Source organism: Pseudorasbora parva, chromosome 5, assembly GCF_024679245.1.
Source record: "Pseudorasbora parva isolate DD20220531a chromosome 5, ASM2467924v1, whole genome shotgun sequence".
NCBI lineage: Eukaryota > Metazoa > Chordata > Actinopteri > Cypriniformes > Gobionidae > Pseudorasbora > Pseudorasbora parva.
The window spans coordinates 49,396,407-49,412,156 of record NC_090176.1 but is presented as its reverse complement, the minus strand read 5'-3'; the positions used below and the strand labels follow the sequence as shown (position 1 = coordinate 49,412,156).

General features: G+C 37.8%; 1 protein-coding gene across 1 annotated transcript in view; it reads right to left on the bottom strand.

Annotated features, from left to right (window-relative positions):
- Positions 1–15,750, bottom strand: part of marchf4b (membrane associated ring-CH-type finger 4b) — a 51,216-nt gene that overhangs the window by 5,355 nt on the left and 30,111 nt on the right. Inside the window, exons 2-3 of the mRNA XM_067444618.1 lie at positions 5,114–5,269; positions 395–587 (exon numbers count right to left, since the gene is read on the bottom strand). Of these exons, the coding sequence (XP_067300719.1) occupies positions 395–587; positions 5,114–5,269 (349 nt within the window). The remainder of the gene's footprint in view (positions 1–394; positions 588–5,113; positions 5,270–15,750) is intronic.

The following is a 15,750-nucleotide window of genomic DNA, read 5'->3' as shown; positions in this document are numbered from 1 at the left end:
TACTCATGAATGATATGATATTTAAATGTTGCTACATGTGGGTTTTTCTTTAGATTTGAATCCAGCTGCATTAGATTCATGGTCACTGGTGTATTGTGAGGCACAGAAGATGATATGAGGTATGTTGGGTTCGTCACAGACCCAGTATGTTCAAGGTTTTTCTGCTTTTAAAAACACATACTGTCTGTGGATTTATTTAAAGAGCTTGTATTAAAATTCTCCTTCATCTTTTCATATAAATATATTTATTGTACTAAGAAAACTTTAACTTTCAGAATGCAAAAATCATTCCTCCCCAGTGAAAAAAGAAATGACTCATTCTGTCTGAATTTATCATAAACCAAAATAAGATGACCCTAACTTGATTTTTGACCCCAAGCAGAACCGTACATACCGATACAGACGACGTCCATGAAGCCGTACATCCCATAACAGATCTGAAAGAGCAGGTCTTGCCGTTGCCATTTGGCTGAAGGGCTGAGAGACGACCACACCAGCCACGAGATGCTGGCGATGAGGAAGAGCGAACCCAAGATGGCCGCCGCTATCTGGACCTTCTCAATGACGGTGAGGGAGATCGCTTGCCACTTCATTAACAGACAAAGACACAGAGAGCAGGGTGTTTCAGTGCTACCATATCATTTAGGATTGAGAGTCAAGATCCAGTTCTTATTCGGGACTAAATGATTCAAACATTCTCCGATTCGCAAACAAATGATTCCAATCAACTGATTCATTCTTAAAGACTCAATAATTATCCTCACAGTTAGTTTTAGTAAGTTTTGAACTGGTCTAATGTCACAAAATGATTCTTGATTTATTGAACCAGTTGATGATGCATAGTTACAGAAACACATTTGGAGTTTTATTCACTCAGAAAAAAAAGATGCAAAAGCTGTCACTAGGGCGGTACCTTTTCAAAAGGTGCACTTTTGTACCTTAAGGGTGCAATTTGGTAACTTAAAGGTACATATTAGTACCTAAATTGTACATATTACTACCTAAAGTGTACATATAAATACCTAAAGTGTACATATTATTACCTAAAGTGTACATATTAATACCTAAAGTGTACATATATTAATTCCTAAAGTGTACATATTAATACCTAAAGTGTACATATTAATATCTGAAGTGTACATATCAATACCTAAAGTGTACATATCAATACCTAAAGTGTACATATTAATACCTGAAGTGTACATATTAATACCTAAAGTGTACATATTAATACCTTAAAGTGTACATATCAATACCTAAAGTGTACATATTAATACCTTAAAGTGTACATATCAATACCTAAAGTGTACATGATAATACCCGAAGTGTACATATTAATAATATATTGATATGTACACTTTAGGTACTAATATGTACACTTTAGGTATTGATATGTACACTTCAGGTATTGATATGTACACTTTAGGTATTGATATGTACACTTTAGGTATTGATATGTACACTTCAGGTATTGATATGTACACTTTAGGTATTGATATGTACACTTTAGGTATTGATATGTACACTTTAGGTATTGATATGTACACTTTAGGTATTGGTATTAATATGTACACTTTAGGAATTAATATATGTACACTTTAGGTATTAATATGTACACTTTAGGTAATAATATGTACACTTTAGGTATTTATATGTACACTTTAGGTAATAATATGTACAATTTAGGTACTAATATGTACCTTTAAGTTACCAAATTGCACCCTTAAGGTACAAAAGTGCACCTTTTGAAAAGGTACCGCCCTAGTGACAGCTTTTGCATCTTTTTTTTCTGAGTGAATAAAACTCCAAATGTGTTTCTGTAACTATGCATCATCAACTGGTTCAATAAATCAAGAATCATTTTGTGACATTAGACCAGTTCAAAACTTACTAAAACTAACTGTGAGGATAATTATTGAGTCTTTAAGAATGAATCAGTTGATTGGAATCATATGTAAAGTGTACATATATTAATACCTAAAGTGTACATATATTAATACCTAAAGTGTACATATATTAATACCTAAAGTGTACATATATTAGTACCTAAAGTGTACATATATTAATACCTAAAGTGTACATATATTAATACCTAAAGTGTACATATATTAATACCTAAAGTGTACATATATTAGTACCTAAAGTGTACATATTAATACCTAAAGTGTACATATATTAATACCTAAAGTGTACCTATATTAATACCTAAAGTGTACATATTAATACCTAAAGTGTACGTATTAATACCTAAAGTGTTCATATTAATACCTAAAGTGTACATATATTAATACCTGAAGTGTACATATATTAATACCTAAAGTGTTCATATATTAATACCTAAAGTGTACATATTAATACCTAAAGTGTACATATATTAATACCTAAAGTGTACATATATTAATACCTAAAGTGTACATATATTAATACCTAAAGTGTACATATATTAATACCTAAAGTGTACATATTAATACCTAAAGTGTACATATATTAATACCTGAAGTGTACATATATTAATACCTAAAGTGTACATATATTAATACCTAAAGTGTACATATATTAATACCTAAAGTGTACATATTAATACCTAAAGTGTACATATATTAATACCTGAAGTGTACATATATTAATACCTAAAGTGTACATATATTAATACCTAAAGTGTACATATATTAATACCTAAAGTGTACATATATTAATACCTGAAGTGTACATATATTAATACCTAAAGTGTACATATATTAATACCTAAAGTGTACATATATTAATACCTGAAGTGTACATATATTAATACCTAAAGTGTACATATATTAATACCTGAAGTGTACATATATTAATACCTAAAGTGTACATATATTAATACCTAAAGTGTACATATATTAATACCTGAAGTGTACATATATTAGTACCTAAAGTGTACATATTAATACCTGAAGTGTACATATATTAATACCTAAAGTGTACATATATTAATACCTAAAGTGTACATATTAATACCTAAAGTGTACATATATTAATACCTGAAGTGTACATATATTAATACCTAAAGTGTACATATATTAATACCTGAAGTGTACATATATTAGTACCTAAAGTGTACATATATTAATACCTAAAGTGTACATATATTAATACCTAAAGTGTACATATATTAATACCTGAAGTGTACATATATTAATACCTAAAGTGTACATATATTAATACCTGAAGTGTACATATATTAGTACCTAAAGTGTACATATATTAATACCTAAAGTGTACATATATTAATACCTGAAGTGTACATATATTAGTACCTAAAGTGTACATATATTAATACCTAAAGTGTACATATATTAATACCTAAAGTGTACATATATTAGTACCTAAAGTGTACATATATTAATACCTAAAGTGTACATATATTAATACCTAAAGTGTACATATATTAGTACCTAAAGTGTACATATATTAATACCTAAAGTGTACATATATTAATACCTGAAGTGTACATATATTAGTACCTAAAGTGTACATATATTAATACCTAAAGTGTACATATATTAATACCTGAAGTGTACATATATTAATACCTGAAGTGTACATATTAATACCTAAAGTGTACATATATTAATACCTGAAGTGTACATATATTAGTACCTAAAGTGTACATATATTAATACCTAAAGTGTACATATATTAATACCTAAAGTGTACATATATTAATACCTGAAGTGTACATATATTAATACCTAAAGTGTACATATATTAATACCTGAAGTGTACATATATTAGTACCTAAAGTGTACATATATTAATACCTAAAGTGTACATATATTAATACCTGAAGTGTACATATATTAGTACCTAAAGTGTACATATATTAATACCTAAAGTGTACATATATTAATACCTAAAGTGTACATATATTAATACCTGAAGTGTACATATATTAATACCTAAAGTGTACATATATTAATACCTGAAGTGTACATATATTAATACCTGAAGTGTACATACATTAATACCTAAAGTGTACATATATTAATACCTGAAGTGTACATATATTAATACCTAAAGTGTACATATATTAATACCTAAAGTGTACATATATTAATACCTGAAGTGTACATATATTAGTACCTAAAGTGTACATATTAATACCTAAAGTGTACATATATTAATACCTAAAGTGTACATATATTAATACCTAAAGTGTACATATATTAATACCTAAAGTGTACATATTAATACCTAAAGTGTACATATATTAATACCTAAAGTGTACATATATTAATACCTAAAGTGTACATATATTAATACCTAAAGTGTACATATATTAATACCTAAAGTGTACATATTAATACCTAAAGTGTACATATATTAATACCTAAAGTGAACATATATTAATACCTAAAGTGTACATATATTAATACCTAAAGTGTACATATATTAATACCTAAAGTGTACATATATTAATACCTAAAGTGAACATATATTAATACCTAAAGTGTACATATTAGTACCTGAAAGGAATAAATGTGTACCTTTTGAAAAGGTACCGCCCCAGTGACAGCTTTGGTACCTTTTTTTCTGAGAGTTGTTTGTAATGTTGTTAATAAATGCACTTTATTTTAAAAATATACAGTACGACCAAATACAGTATTGTTTTGTGTAGTATTATGTTTAGTGTAGTACTGTTCAAATGTTTGGGGGTTTTATTTATTAATTTATTTATGTATTTCAGCAAGGACACATGCAATTGATCAAATGTGACAGCAAATGCATTTTTAATGTAACAAAAGTTTTCTATTGCAGATAAATGCTTTTGAAGTTTCTATTCATCAAAGAATCCTGAAACAAAATATTACACTTTACAATATATTCACATAGAAAACAGTTATTTGAAATTACAAAAATATACTTTATTTTTGATCAAATAAATGCAGCATTGGTGAGCAGAACAGACTTCTTACAAAAATCGACCCCAAACTTTTGAACATTATTGGAGGGGGATCTGCCTCAAAAGTAAAATTATTTTATATTTTTTAATATCCTCATCCTTAATTAAATGCAGGCCTAATTTGGTAAAGAATCAGTGTTTTTAGTCCTGTAATGGTTTTGTGGAGTGTTGTACCTGCAGCGGGTTCTTGGTGCTGATGGCGATCACCTGATACTTGTAGTAACAGAGTTCACAGGTCCACGAGCCTCTTTCACTGATCCACTTGATGAGACACGGCTGATGAGTGCTGCGAACGGACCCGCTGCAACGACACGGGCTCAGCAGCTCGCCCTGACACACACACACACACACACACACACACACACACACACACACACACACACACACACACACACACACACACACACACACACACACACACACACACACACACACACACACACACACACACACACAAGCTATAAGACATGAGACTCTCAGTAAACATGCCATTACCTGAACATCCAGAGGAGAAAATGAAGGAATATTAACCCTGTAAAGCCTGACATAAACCTGATATCCTCATACTCAAGGATGACCTTCATTTTATTCAGAGGCCCAAAATATGCAATTTGGTGCAAATACTTGTTTATATGGTCAAAAAGTGAGATGAAATTCTGATCGTAATGTAAATCAATCTATCTTTGTAACATTATTGTGACTACTTACATAAAATGCATTTAAATATCTATATCTCCAATAATAATCAAATATAAAAAAATAAACTTGCCTTGCCTATATCTCCACTAATATGTCTATGATGATATTTAAATGCTTAGTTTTATGATCAAAGCTTTGTAGTTTTAAAACTTGTAATGCAGTGCAATGCATTATGGAAGCTTGTTTTCGCCATTGATTAAATTTTTTTTAAATGTAATTGTGACTTTATCTCTCAACTCTGACTTTTTTTCTCAGAACTTAACTTTATAACTCACCATAGGCGAGTATGGTGGCACTTAATTTTACAGTCCTGTATACTATGTAAGTGCAATAACTGAGTAATAACAAGGTACTAACCATGAACCTACTCCTAAACATAGCCATGTAGTTACCTCATATTACCCAGTACTTCCTTTGGTAAGTACACATAAGTGCACGAAATGTTAAATAAAGTACAACCGTGAGTTTATATCTCACATTTCTTGCTTTATTTTTCGCAATTACAAGTTTATATCTCACAATTCTGAAATGAATTCTGTGACGGAAACAAGCTTCGATAATACAATGTTGACCGCACCTGACCCTAACTTTACCCTTAAACTGACCCACACCACCACAACTGTCCCTAACTCTACCCTTAAACTGACCCACACCACCACACCTGTCCCTAACTCTACCCTTAAACTGACCCACACCACCACACCTGACCCTAACTCTACCCTTAAACTGACCCACACCACCACAACTGTCCCTAACCCTACCCTTAAACTGACCCACACCACCACACCTGACCCTAACTTTACCCTTAAACTGACCCACACCACCACACCTGACCCTAACTCTACCCTTAAACTGACCCACACCACCACACCTGACCCTAACTTTACCCTTAAACTGACCCACACCACCACACCTGACCCTAACTCTACCCTTAAACTGACCCACACCACCACACCTGTCCCTAACTTTACCCTTAAACTGACCCACACCACCACACCTGTCCCTAACTCTACCCTTAAACTGACCCACACCACCACACCTGTCCCTAAACCTACCCTTAAACTGACCCACACCACCACACCTGACCCTAACTTTACCCTTAAACTGACCCACACCACCACACCTGACCCTAACTTTACCCTTAAACTGACCCACACCACCACACCTGTCTCTAACTCTACCCTTAAACTGACCCACTCCACCACACCTGACCCTAACTCTACCCTTAAACTGACCCACACCACCACACCTGACCCTAACTCTACCCTTAAACTGACCCACACCACCACACCTGTCTCTAACTCTACCCTTAAACTGACCCACACCACCACACCTGACCCTAACCCTACCCTTACACTGACCCACACCGCCACACCTGACCCTAACTCTACCCTTAAACTGACCCACACCACCACACCTGACCCTAACTTTACCCTTAAACTGACCCACACCACCACACCTGTCTCTAACTTTACCCTTAAACTGACCCACACCACCACACCAGACCCTAACCCTACCCTTAAACTGACCCACACCACCACACCTGTCCCTAACTCTACCCTTAAACTGACCCACACCACCACACCTGTCCCTAACGTTACCCTTAAACTGACCCACACCACCACACCTGTCTCTAACTTTACCCTTAAACTGACCCACACCACCACACCTGACCCTAACCCTACCCTTAAACTGAGCCACACCACCACACCTGACCCTAACTCTACCCTTAAACTGACCCACACCACCACACCTGTCCCTAACCCTACCCTTAAACTGACCCACACCACCACACCTGTCCCTAACCCTACCCTTAAACTGACCCACACCACCACACCTGACCCTAACTTTACCCTTAAACTGACCCACACCACCACACCTGTCTCTAACTCTACCCTTAAACTGACCCACACCACCACACCACCACACCTGACCCTAACTTTACCCTTAAACTGACCCACACCACCACACCTGACCCTAACTTTACCCTTAAACTGACCCACACCACCACACCTGTCCCTAACTTTACCCTTACACTGACCCACACCACCACACCTGACCCTAACTCTACCCTTAAACTGACCCACACCACCACTCCTGTCCCTAACTTTACCCTTAAACTGACCCACACCACCACACCTGTCTCTAACTCTACCCTTACACTGACCCACACCACCACACCTGTCCCTAACTCTACCCTTAAACTGACCCACACCACCACACCTGACCCTAACTCTACCCTTACACTGACCCACACCACCACACCTGTCCCTAACTCTACCCTTAAACTGACCCACACCACCACACCTGACCCTAACTTTACCCTTAAACTGACCCACACCACCACACCTGTCCCTAACTCTACCCTTAAACTGACCCACACCACCACACCTGTCCCTAACTTTACCCTTAAACTGACCCACACCACCACACCTGACCCTAACTCTACCCTTACACTGACCCACCCCACCACACTTGTCTCTAACTCTACCCTTAAACTGACCCACACCACCACACCTGTCCCTAACTTTACCCTTAAACTGACCCACACCACCACACCTGACCCTAACTCTACCCTTACACTGACCCACCCCACCACACCTGTCTCTAACTCTACCCTTAAACTGACCCACACCACCACACCTGTCCCTAACTCTACCCTTAAACTGACCCACACCACCACACCTGACCCTAACTTTACCCTTAAACTGACCCACACCACCACACCTGTCCCTAACTCTACCCTTAAACTGACCCACACCACCACACCTGACCCTAACTTTACCCTTAAACTGACCCACCCCACCACACTTGTCTCTAACTCTACCCTTAAACTGACCCACACCACCACACCTGACCCTAACTCTACCCTTAAACTGACCCACACCACCACACCTGACCCTAACTCTACCCTTAAACTGACCCACACCACCACACCTGACCCTAACTTTACCCTTAAACTGACCCACACCACCACACCTGTCCCTAACCCTACCCTTAAACTGACCCACACCACCACACCTGTCCCTAACTCTACCCTTAAACTGACCCACACCACCACACCTGTCTCTAACTCTACCCTTACACTGACCCACACCACCACACCTGTCCCTAACTCTACCCTTAAACTGACCCACACCACCACACCTGACCCTAACTCTACCCTTACACTGACCCACACCACCACACCTGTCCCTAACTCTACCCTTAAACTGACCCACACCACCGCACCTGTCCCTAACTCTACCCTTAAACTGACCCACACCACCACACCTGTCCCTAACTCTACCCTTAAACTGACCCACACCACCACACCTGTCCCTAACTTTACCCTTAAACTGACCCACACCACCACACCTGTCTCTAACTCTATCCTTAAACTGACCCACACCACCGCACCTGACCCTAACTCTACCCTTAAACTGACCCACACCACCGCACCTGTCCCTAACTCTACCCTTAAACTGACCCACACCACCACACCTGTCCCTAACTCTACCCTTAAACTGACCCACACCACCACACCTGACCCTAACTTTACCCTTAAACTGACCCACACCACCACACCTGTCCCTAACTCTACCCTTAAACTGACCCACACCACCACACCTGTCCCTAACTTTACCCTTAAACTGACCCACACCACCACACCTGACCCTAACTCTACCCTTACACTGACCCACCCCACCACACTTGTCTCTAACTCTACCCTTAAACTGACCCACACCACCACACCTGTCCCTAACTTTACCCTTAAACTGACCCACACCACCGCACCTGACCCTAACTCTACCCTTACACTGACCCACCCCACCACACTTGTCTCTAACTCTACCCTTAAACTGACCCACACCACCACACCTGTCCCTAACTCTACCCTTAAACTGACCCACAACACCACACCTGACCCTAACTTTACCCTTAAACTGACCCACACCACCACACCTGACCCTAACTTTACCCTTAAACTGACCCACACCACCACACCTGTCCCTAACTCTACCCTTAAACTGACCCACACCACCACACCTGACCCTAACTTTACCCTTAAACTGACCCACCCCACCACACTTGTCTCTAACTCTACCCTTAAACTGACCCACACCACCACACCTGACCCTAACTCTACCCTTAAACTGACCCACACCACCACACCTGACCCTAACTTTACCCTTAAACTGACCCACACCACCACACCTGTCCCTAACTTTACCCTTAAACTGACCCACACCACCACACCTGACCCTAACTTTACCCTTAAACTGACCCACACCACCACACCTGTCTCTAACTTTACCTGTATCCCACCTCAATATCAGCAAAAGTGTTTTGCAATACAATATGAACACTAAGTACCTAGTTTTCATTTTTTTTATGTAAGTAGTTAAGGCCACCTAATATAAAGTTGGACCCTAGATTGTGTGCGACACATGAAATACAATACTGTGGGTTTTATAGGGTTAATTGTGGTGTTTGCTATAAACCTGTTTTTAAAAAGTATTTTTTTATCTGCACCTTTTCAACATCCAGCACGTTTTACCTTCTATTTATTTTTCAATGTTTTATCTTGGTTTATAGAAACCTGCATTTGACAGCTGAGGCATAATAAAAAATGTAGAAGAGTGTGAATTGACAATTTCCGAACAAATATTTTATCTTCCTCATGGACACTGCATGAATTTTAAATGTGAAAAAGAGAACTAAAGCATTCATTCACAGTGACTTTAACTGCGATAGATATGGTGGTTCCTGTACCATCAGAAGCTGAATCAGTAAACTAATGAACAGATTGACTGTGATGTTTATGCTGTGTTTGGATATTTACAGGAATAGTGCACTAAAAATACAAATGTTAGGCAGAATGTGAGAATATCCAGGTGAACATCCTCTCTTCCGTCTCTCATCTTCAAGATCATATCACACCAATGTTACACTCTCTGGACTGTTATTTGTTTACAAAGCTCTCAACAAATGTATCTTTTGTCCTGTGCTTTTAAACTTTTGTAACTTTTATGTAGGCCTATTTCTGACTCGTATTTTCCTCTCTTCTTTGTGTAAAGCACTTTGGCTTTGCAGAACACATACAATCACACTGATTTATTTCACTTAATCTCAATAAACTTGGATCTTAAATATTCTTTACAAACAAACTAAACTCTTCTTTTGTGTTCTGCAGAAGATAGACGGTCACGCCGGTTTGGAATGACATGAGGGTGAGTAAATAATGACAGAATTTTTTTTTCGGGGTGAATTACAATAGTTTTATTTTTATTAACTCTTTCCCCCCCAAGCCTTTCCATGTTTTCACTATTATACAGTAGGGGGCGGTATCACACATCTACTAAACAAGTACAGAATCTTCTGATCAAAACACAGGCGAAGAAGCAGCTGAAACCAGCGATAAAAGCATTACTTATGCACATTGTAGTGGTTCACAAAAAAAAAAAAAAAAAAATGATTTTCTCAGCTTTTTATTCAAAATGTTGCTTTTTTATGAAACTTAATTCAAGTGTTAAAGGTCCAGAGTGTGATTTTTAGCGGCATCTAGGGGTGAGGTTGTGAATTGCAACCGCTCATGCCCACCTTTCGAAGCACATACAGAAGCTATTGTGACCAACACAGGACAAAAATGTCGTCATCTGAGACAGCAGAGAGTAGCTACGCTCTTTAGTGACGTTTGTCCATTTAGGGCTACTGTAGAAATGACGATGGCACAAAATTACGTCTTTACTGTAAGGAGGCACAAGGTGTGTGATAGAAATGGCTCTAAGGTAATAAAAACATAACAGCTCATTATGTAAGGTCTTTAAACTCCACTGAAAACATAGTTATGTATATTAAATTGCATTTCTGTCAGTAGATCCTCATAAATGCTACACACTGCACCTTTAATAAAAAAAAGAATGCATGAAGCTAGAATAAACATTTTTTTTGTTTTGTTTAAAAGATGAAGCTCTGTATTTCTATTGATATCTTGCATGTTTAGATATTTGGCAGTGACTGGCAACTAGTGTTGTCAAAAGTACCGACCGCGATACCAAATAGGTACTGAAATTTAAAAAATGTGACGTGGTGAGCTGTAATGGTAAACACCTCTGACTGGCCATTGTGCTCACATGCTCATCGAATGTGCCTGTGATTGGCTAAAATGATCAACGCATGGCAGGGGTTTCCAAGTGTTTTGAAAGCACAAGCAGGGGTCAACCTTCGGGTCGCTAGGCTGATAGACGCCTGCATTCAAACGCTGTGTGTCTATCTGTGTAAGCGCTCTGTGAAAAGTGTCATTGATGTATATTTCCAGTATGTTTGTGAAGCGCTGATCGTTGTAGCCAATCACAGACTTATTTGATCAGTGAATGAGCACAATGGCCAGTCAGAGGTGTTTACGATTCAGCTCAACAGTACTCAAAGCGTCACGTTTTTTTACATTACAGTACCGATTTGGTATCGTGGTCTGTACTTTTGACAACACTACTGGCAACTTTTATTTAAACTATTTTATTCACCAAGCATGCATTTAAGTGACGTAAACACATTTATAATGTTACAAAACATTCAGATAAATGCTGTTGTTTTTAACTTTCCATATTACTTTATTTTAAGTTTCAATTCTCACTATTAACTATTTGCTTATTATCATGCATAATAGGATATTGGCTGTTTATTAGTACTTATAAAGCACATATTAATACATGACCATATTCTACATCCCTTAATCCAGCCAATACCTAAACTAAACTATTAATAAGCAATAAGTTATGAGTTTATTGAGGCAAAAGGCACAGTTAATAGTGAATGTTACTTAACTGTTACTGAACTTAACAGTTACTGAAATGTTTCTTAAGCATCAAATCATCACATTAAAATGATTTGTGAAGGATCATGCGACACTGAAGACTGGAGTAATGATGCGGAAAATTCAGCTTTGATCACAGGAATAAATTACATTTTATAATATATTGACAAAGAAAACACTGATTTGAAATTGTAATAATATTTCACTATTTGCACTGTATTTTTGATCAAATAAATGAGGAGCAGAAGAGACTTCTTTCAAAAACAGTAACCCCAAACCTTTGTCTGTCTTTTACGTGGCTGTGTACGGATGCAGATTGGGAAGAAGAGCAGGCTTTGGCATTGCAATGTTGAAATGTGTCGCTTAAAAACAAAACTATGATGCAAGTATCCAGAAGTTATTTTAGTCATAACTACTTGATTTCATAATTGAGTGACTCTTTGTTATGTTACCTATAATATGAAAGGAAGGACTATAAAGAAAAGGGCTGTCCCAAAACATAGCGAGCTGCCGGGAAAAAAAAGGGGTGCTATATAATACTAAAAGTGGTTTGGCTTGTAATCATAGAGGAACCACTTTAACTGCTGTATAGCACCAAATCTTGGTTCTTCAGCGGTTCTTCAGTGGTTCTTTGGGTTGGTTAAGGTGCTATATAGCACCACTGCTGTACAAAGAACCTTTAAAGCCACATTTAAGGTTCTTTATGAGCCAAAGGATTACTGTTGGTGCTGTTTAGCACCATTTTTGAATAAGAAATAAAATGCGATACGGCACCTCTTATGGGTTCTACATAGCCCATTTGACAAAGGTACTGTAGAGCCCCTTTAAAGATATGGTGCTATATAGCACAAAAAGTGGTTCCCCTATGATTACAAGCCAAGAACCACTTTTAGTGCCATATAGCACCATTTTTTTGTCTTCATCATCTTTTGGCATGCAAAGTCTGATCCAAAGGGAATATCACATTACAGAATTAGCTTCACAAAGAATCCGAAAAGTTGGAGAAACTGAAGAATATTATAGTACAGTCCCTGACAAAAGTCTTGTCGCTTGTGTACAAATTGACCTAAAGTGCCGCTGAAATATATTTCTAATCAAGATTTTTTTACAAGAAATGGCTCATTTTAATCCCACCAGCTTTTGTGATAATGTTTCAGTGAAAAACTAAACTTTCAAAAAGTATTCTAATATTCACAGCTTGGTAAAGCCCATTGAGTCAATTTTTGCAAAGACATAAGTGTTGTCACCTTGTCATATGAGCTTCTCCTGTGACTAATAATGGATCAATTAGGTCTCAAGTGTGTATAAAAAGAATCCCAGTACGCTAGACCTTCACATCAACTGCAACTAGACCTCTGCAAACATGCCTAAGATTCACCCTGAGACTAAAGTTTTGATTATCAAGAGGATGAAGACCAGATCCACTGCTGATGTGGCAGACACCTTCAATGTGTCTCAGCGTCAAGTACAGAGGATAAAAAAAAGATTTGAAGAGACTGGAGACGTTTTTGACAAGCCCAGGTCAGGCAGACCTCGCAAGACAACTGCTCGAGAGGACCGTTTGTTGGCTCGAAAATCCAAGGCCAGCCCATTTTCCACTGCAGCAGAGCTCCACGAGACCTGGTCACCTGAAGTCCCTGTGTCAACCAGAACAGTTTGTCAGATTCTGTCTCGAAATGGCCTCCATGGTCGAATCAGTGCCCAGAAGCCAGCACTAAACAAAAGACAATTGAAAAACCGTGTGGCATTTGCCAAGGCCCACAGCCTGCTAAAAGGATGGACGCAGGAAAAGTGGCAGAAGGTGGATTTTTCAGATTAATCTTCTGTTGAATTACACCACAGTCGCCGCAAATATTGCAGGAGACCTACTGGAGCCAGAATGGATCCGAGATTCACCCAGAAAACAGTGAAGTTTGGTGGCGGAAAAATCATGGTCTGGGGTTACATCCAGTATGGGGGTGTGCGAGAGATCTGCAGGGTGGAAGGCAACATCAATAGTCTAAAATACCAAGAAATCTTAGCTACCTCTTATTCCCAACCATAAAAGAGGCCAAATTCTGCAGCAGGACGGTGCTCCATCGCATACTTCCATCTCCACATCAAAGTTCCTCAAGGCGAAGAAGATCAAGATGTTCCAGGATTGGCCAGCCCAGTCACCAGACATGAACATCATTGAGCATATGTGGGGTAGGATGAAAGAGGACGCATGGAAGACGAAACCAAAGAATATTGATGAACTCTGGGAGGCATGCAAGACTGCTTTCTTAGCTATTCCTGATGACTTCATCAATAAATTGTATGAATCCTTGCCAAACCGCATGGATGCAGTCCTTCAAGCTCATGGAAGTCATACAAGATATTAAATTTGGATCTCACAGCACCACAACTTAATTTGCTGACATATTTTTGTATTTGCAGTAAATTTGTTCAATTTCTGTATAGGCGACAAAACTTTTGTCTTGCCAAAATTTGACCTTTCTGCCTTGATTAAATGATAAATATTTTTTCTGTGAAAATTATTTATTTCAGTGCATTAAACATCATTTGGGAGGGTTTTAGCTTTTCATATGAGCTATTTCTAACACCAATGAATTAATTAAAAGTCAGGTTAATATCAGGTATTTCTAGAAAATAGATAAACGACAAGACTTTTGTCAGGGACTGTATAGTATTTTAAATATACGTAAATCGCTCACTACCATAGTCTATTTTTATGTGCGCTGTCTATATTTATGTTTATTCGAGTATTGTGACAGTAGTTTGGCAACATACACTGAAAGAAATGGATGTGCTTTGAAACTATTTCCACTTAGAAACTGCTAAATAAAATTGAATTAAACAGACACATTAGACTAAGATACCATTTTCTTCTATAATGTACTCCAGTAATCTTCGTTTTATTTACAACTTTGCAGTGTATTTCCTGCAATCCGATGTAGACTGGTTTAATCTGTTTTTTCTCAGTATAGGCAGCTCACTCCGTTCGGGACGAGAGCTTCTAGTGTGTGTCTGTTTTTTACTATGTGCCGAGTTATGTGTTGTATTCACCGTATACGGTGGACCTGCGTCTGGACATGACCAACGCATCCTGAAGTGTCTGCTGAGACCGTGTCAATTGGTGTCTCATCTGAATTTGCCTCACCGGCACGTCATCCTCAATAAACCTGTCTCCGGCGCGACGACTGCGATCTTTCATGTATTCATACTCTTGTGTACTCGACGCGCCATCCTAAATGAACTCGTCTCTTGCATGATACCCAGAAATGTAGAATATTTCGATCTAATATGATTTCTGACCTGTAAGGCTGCCAGAATA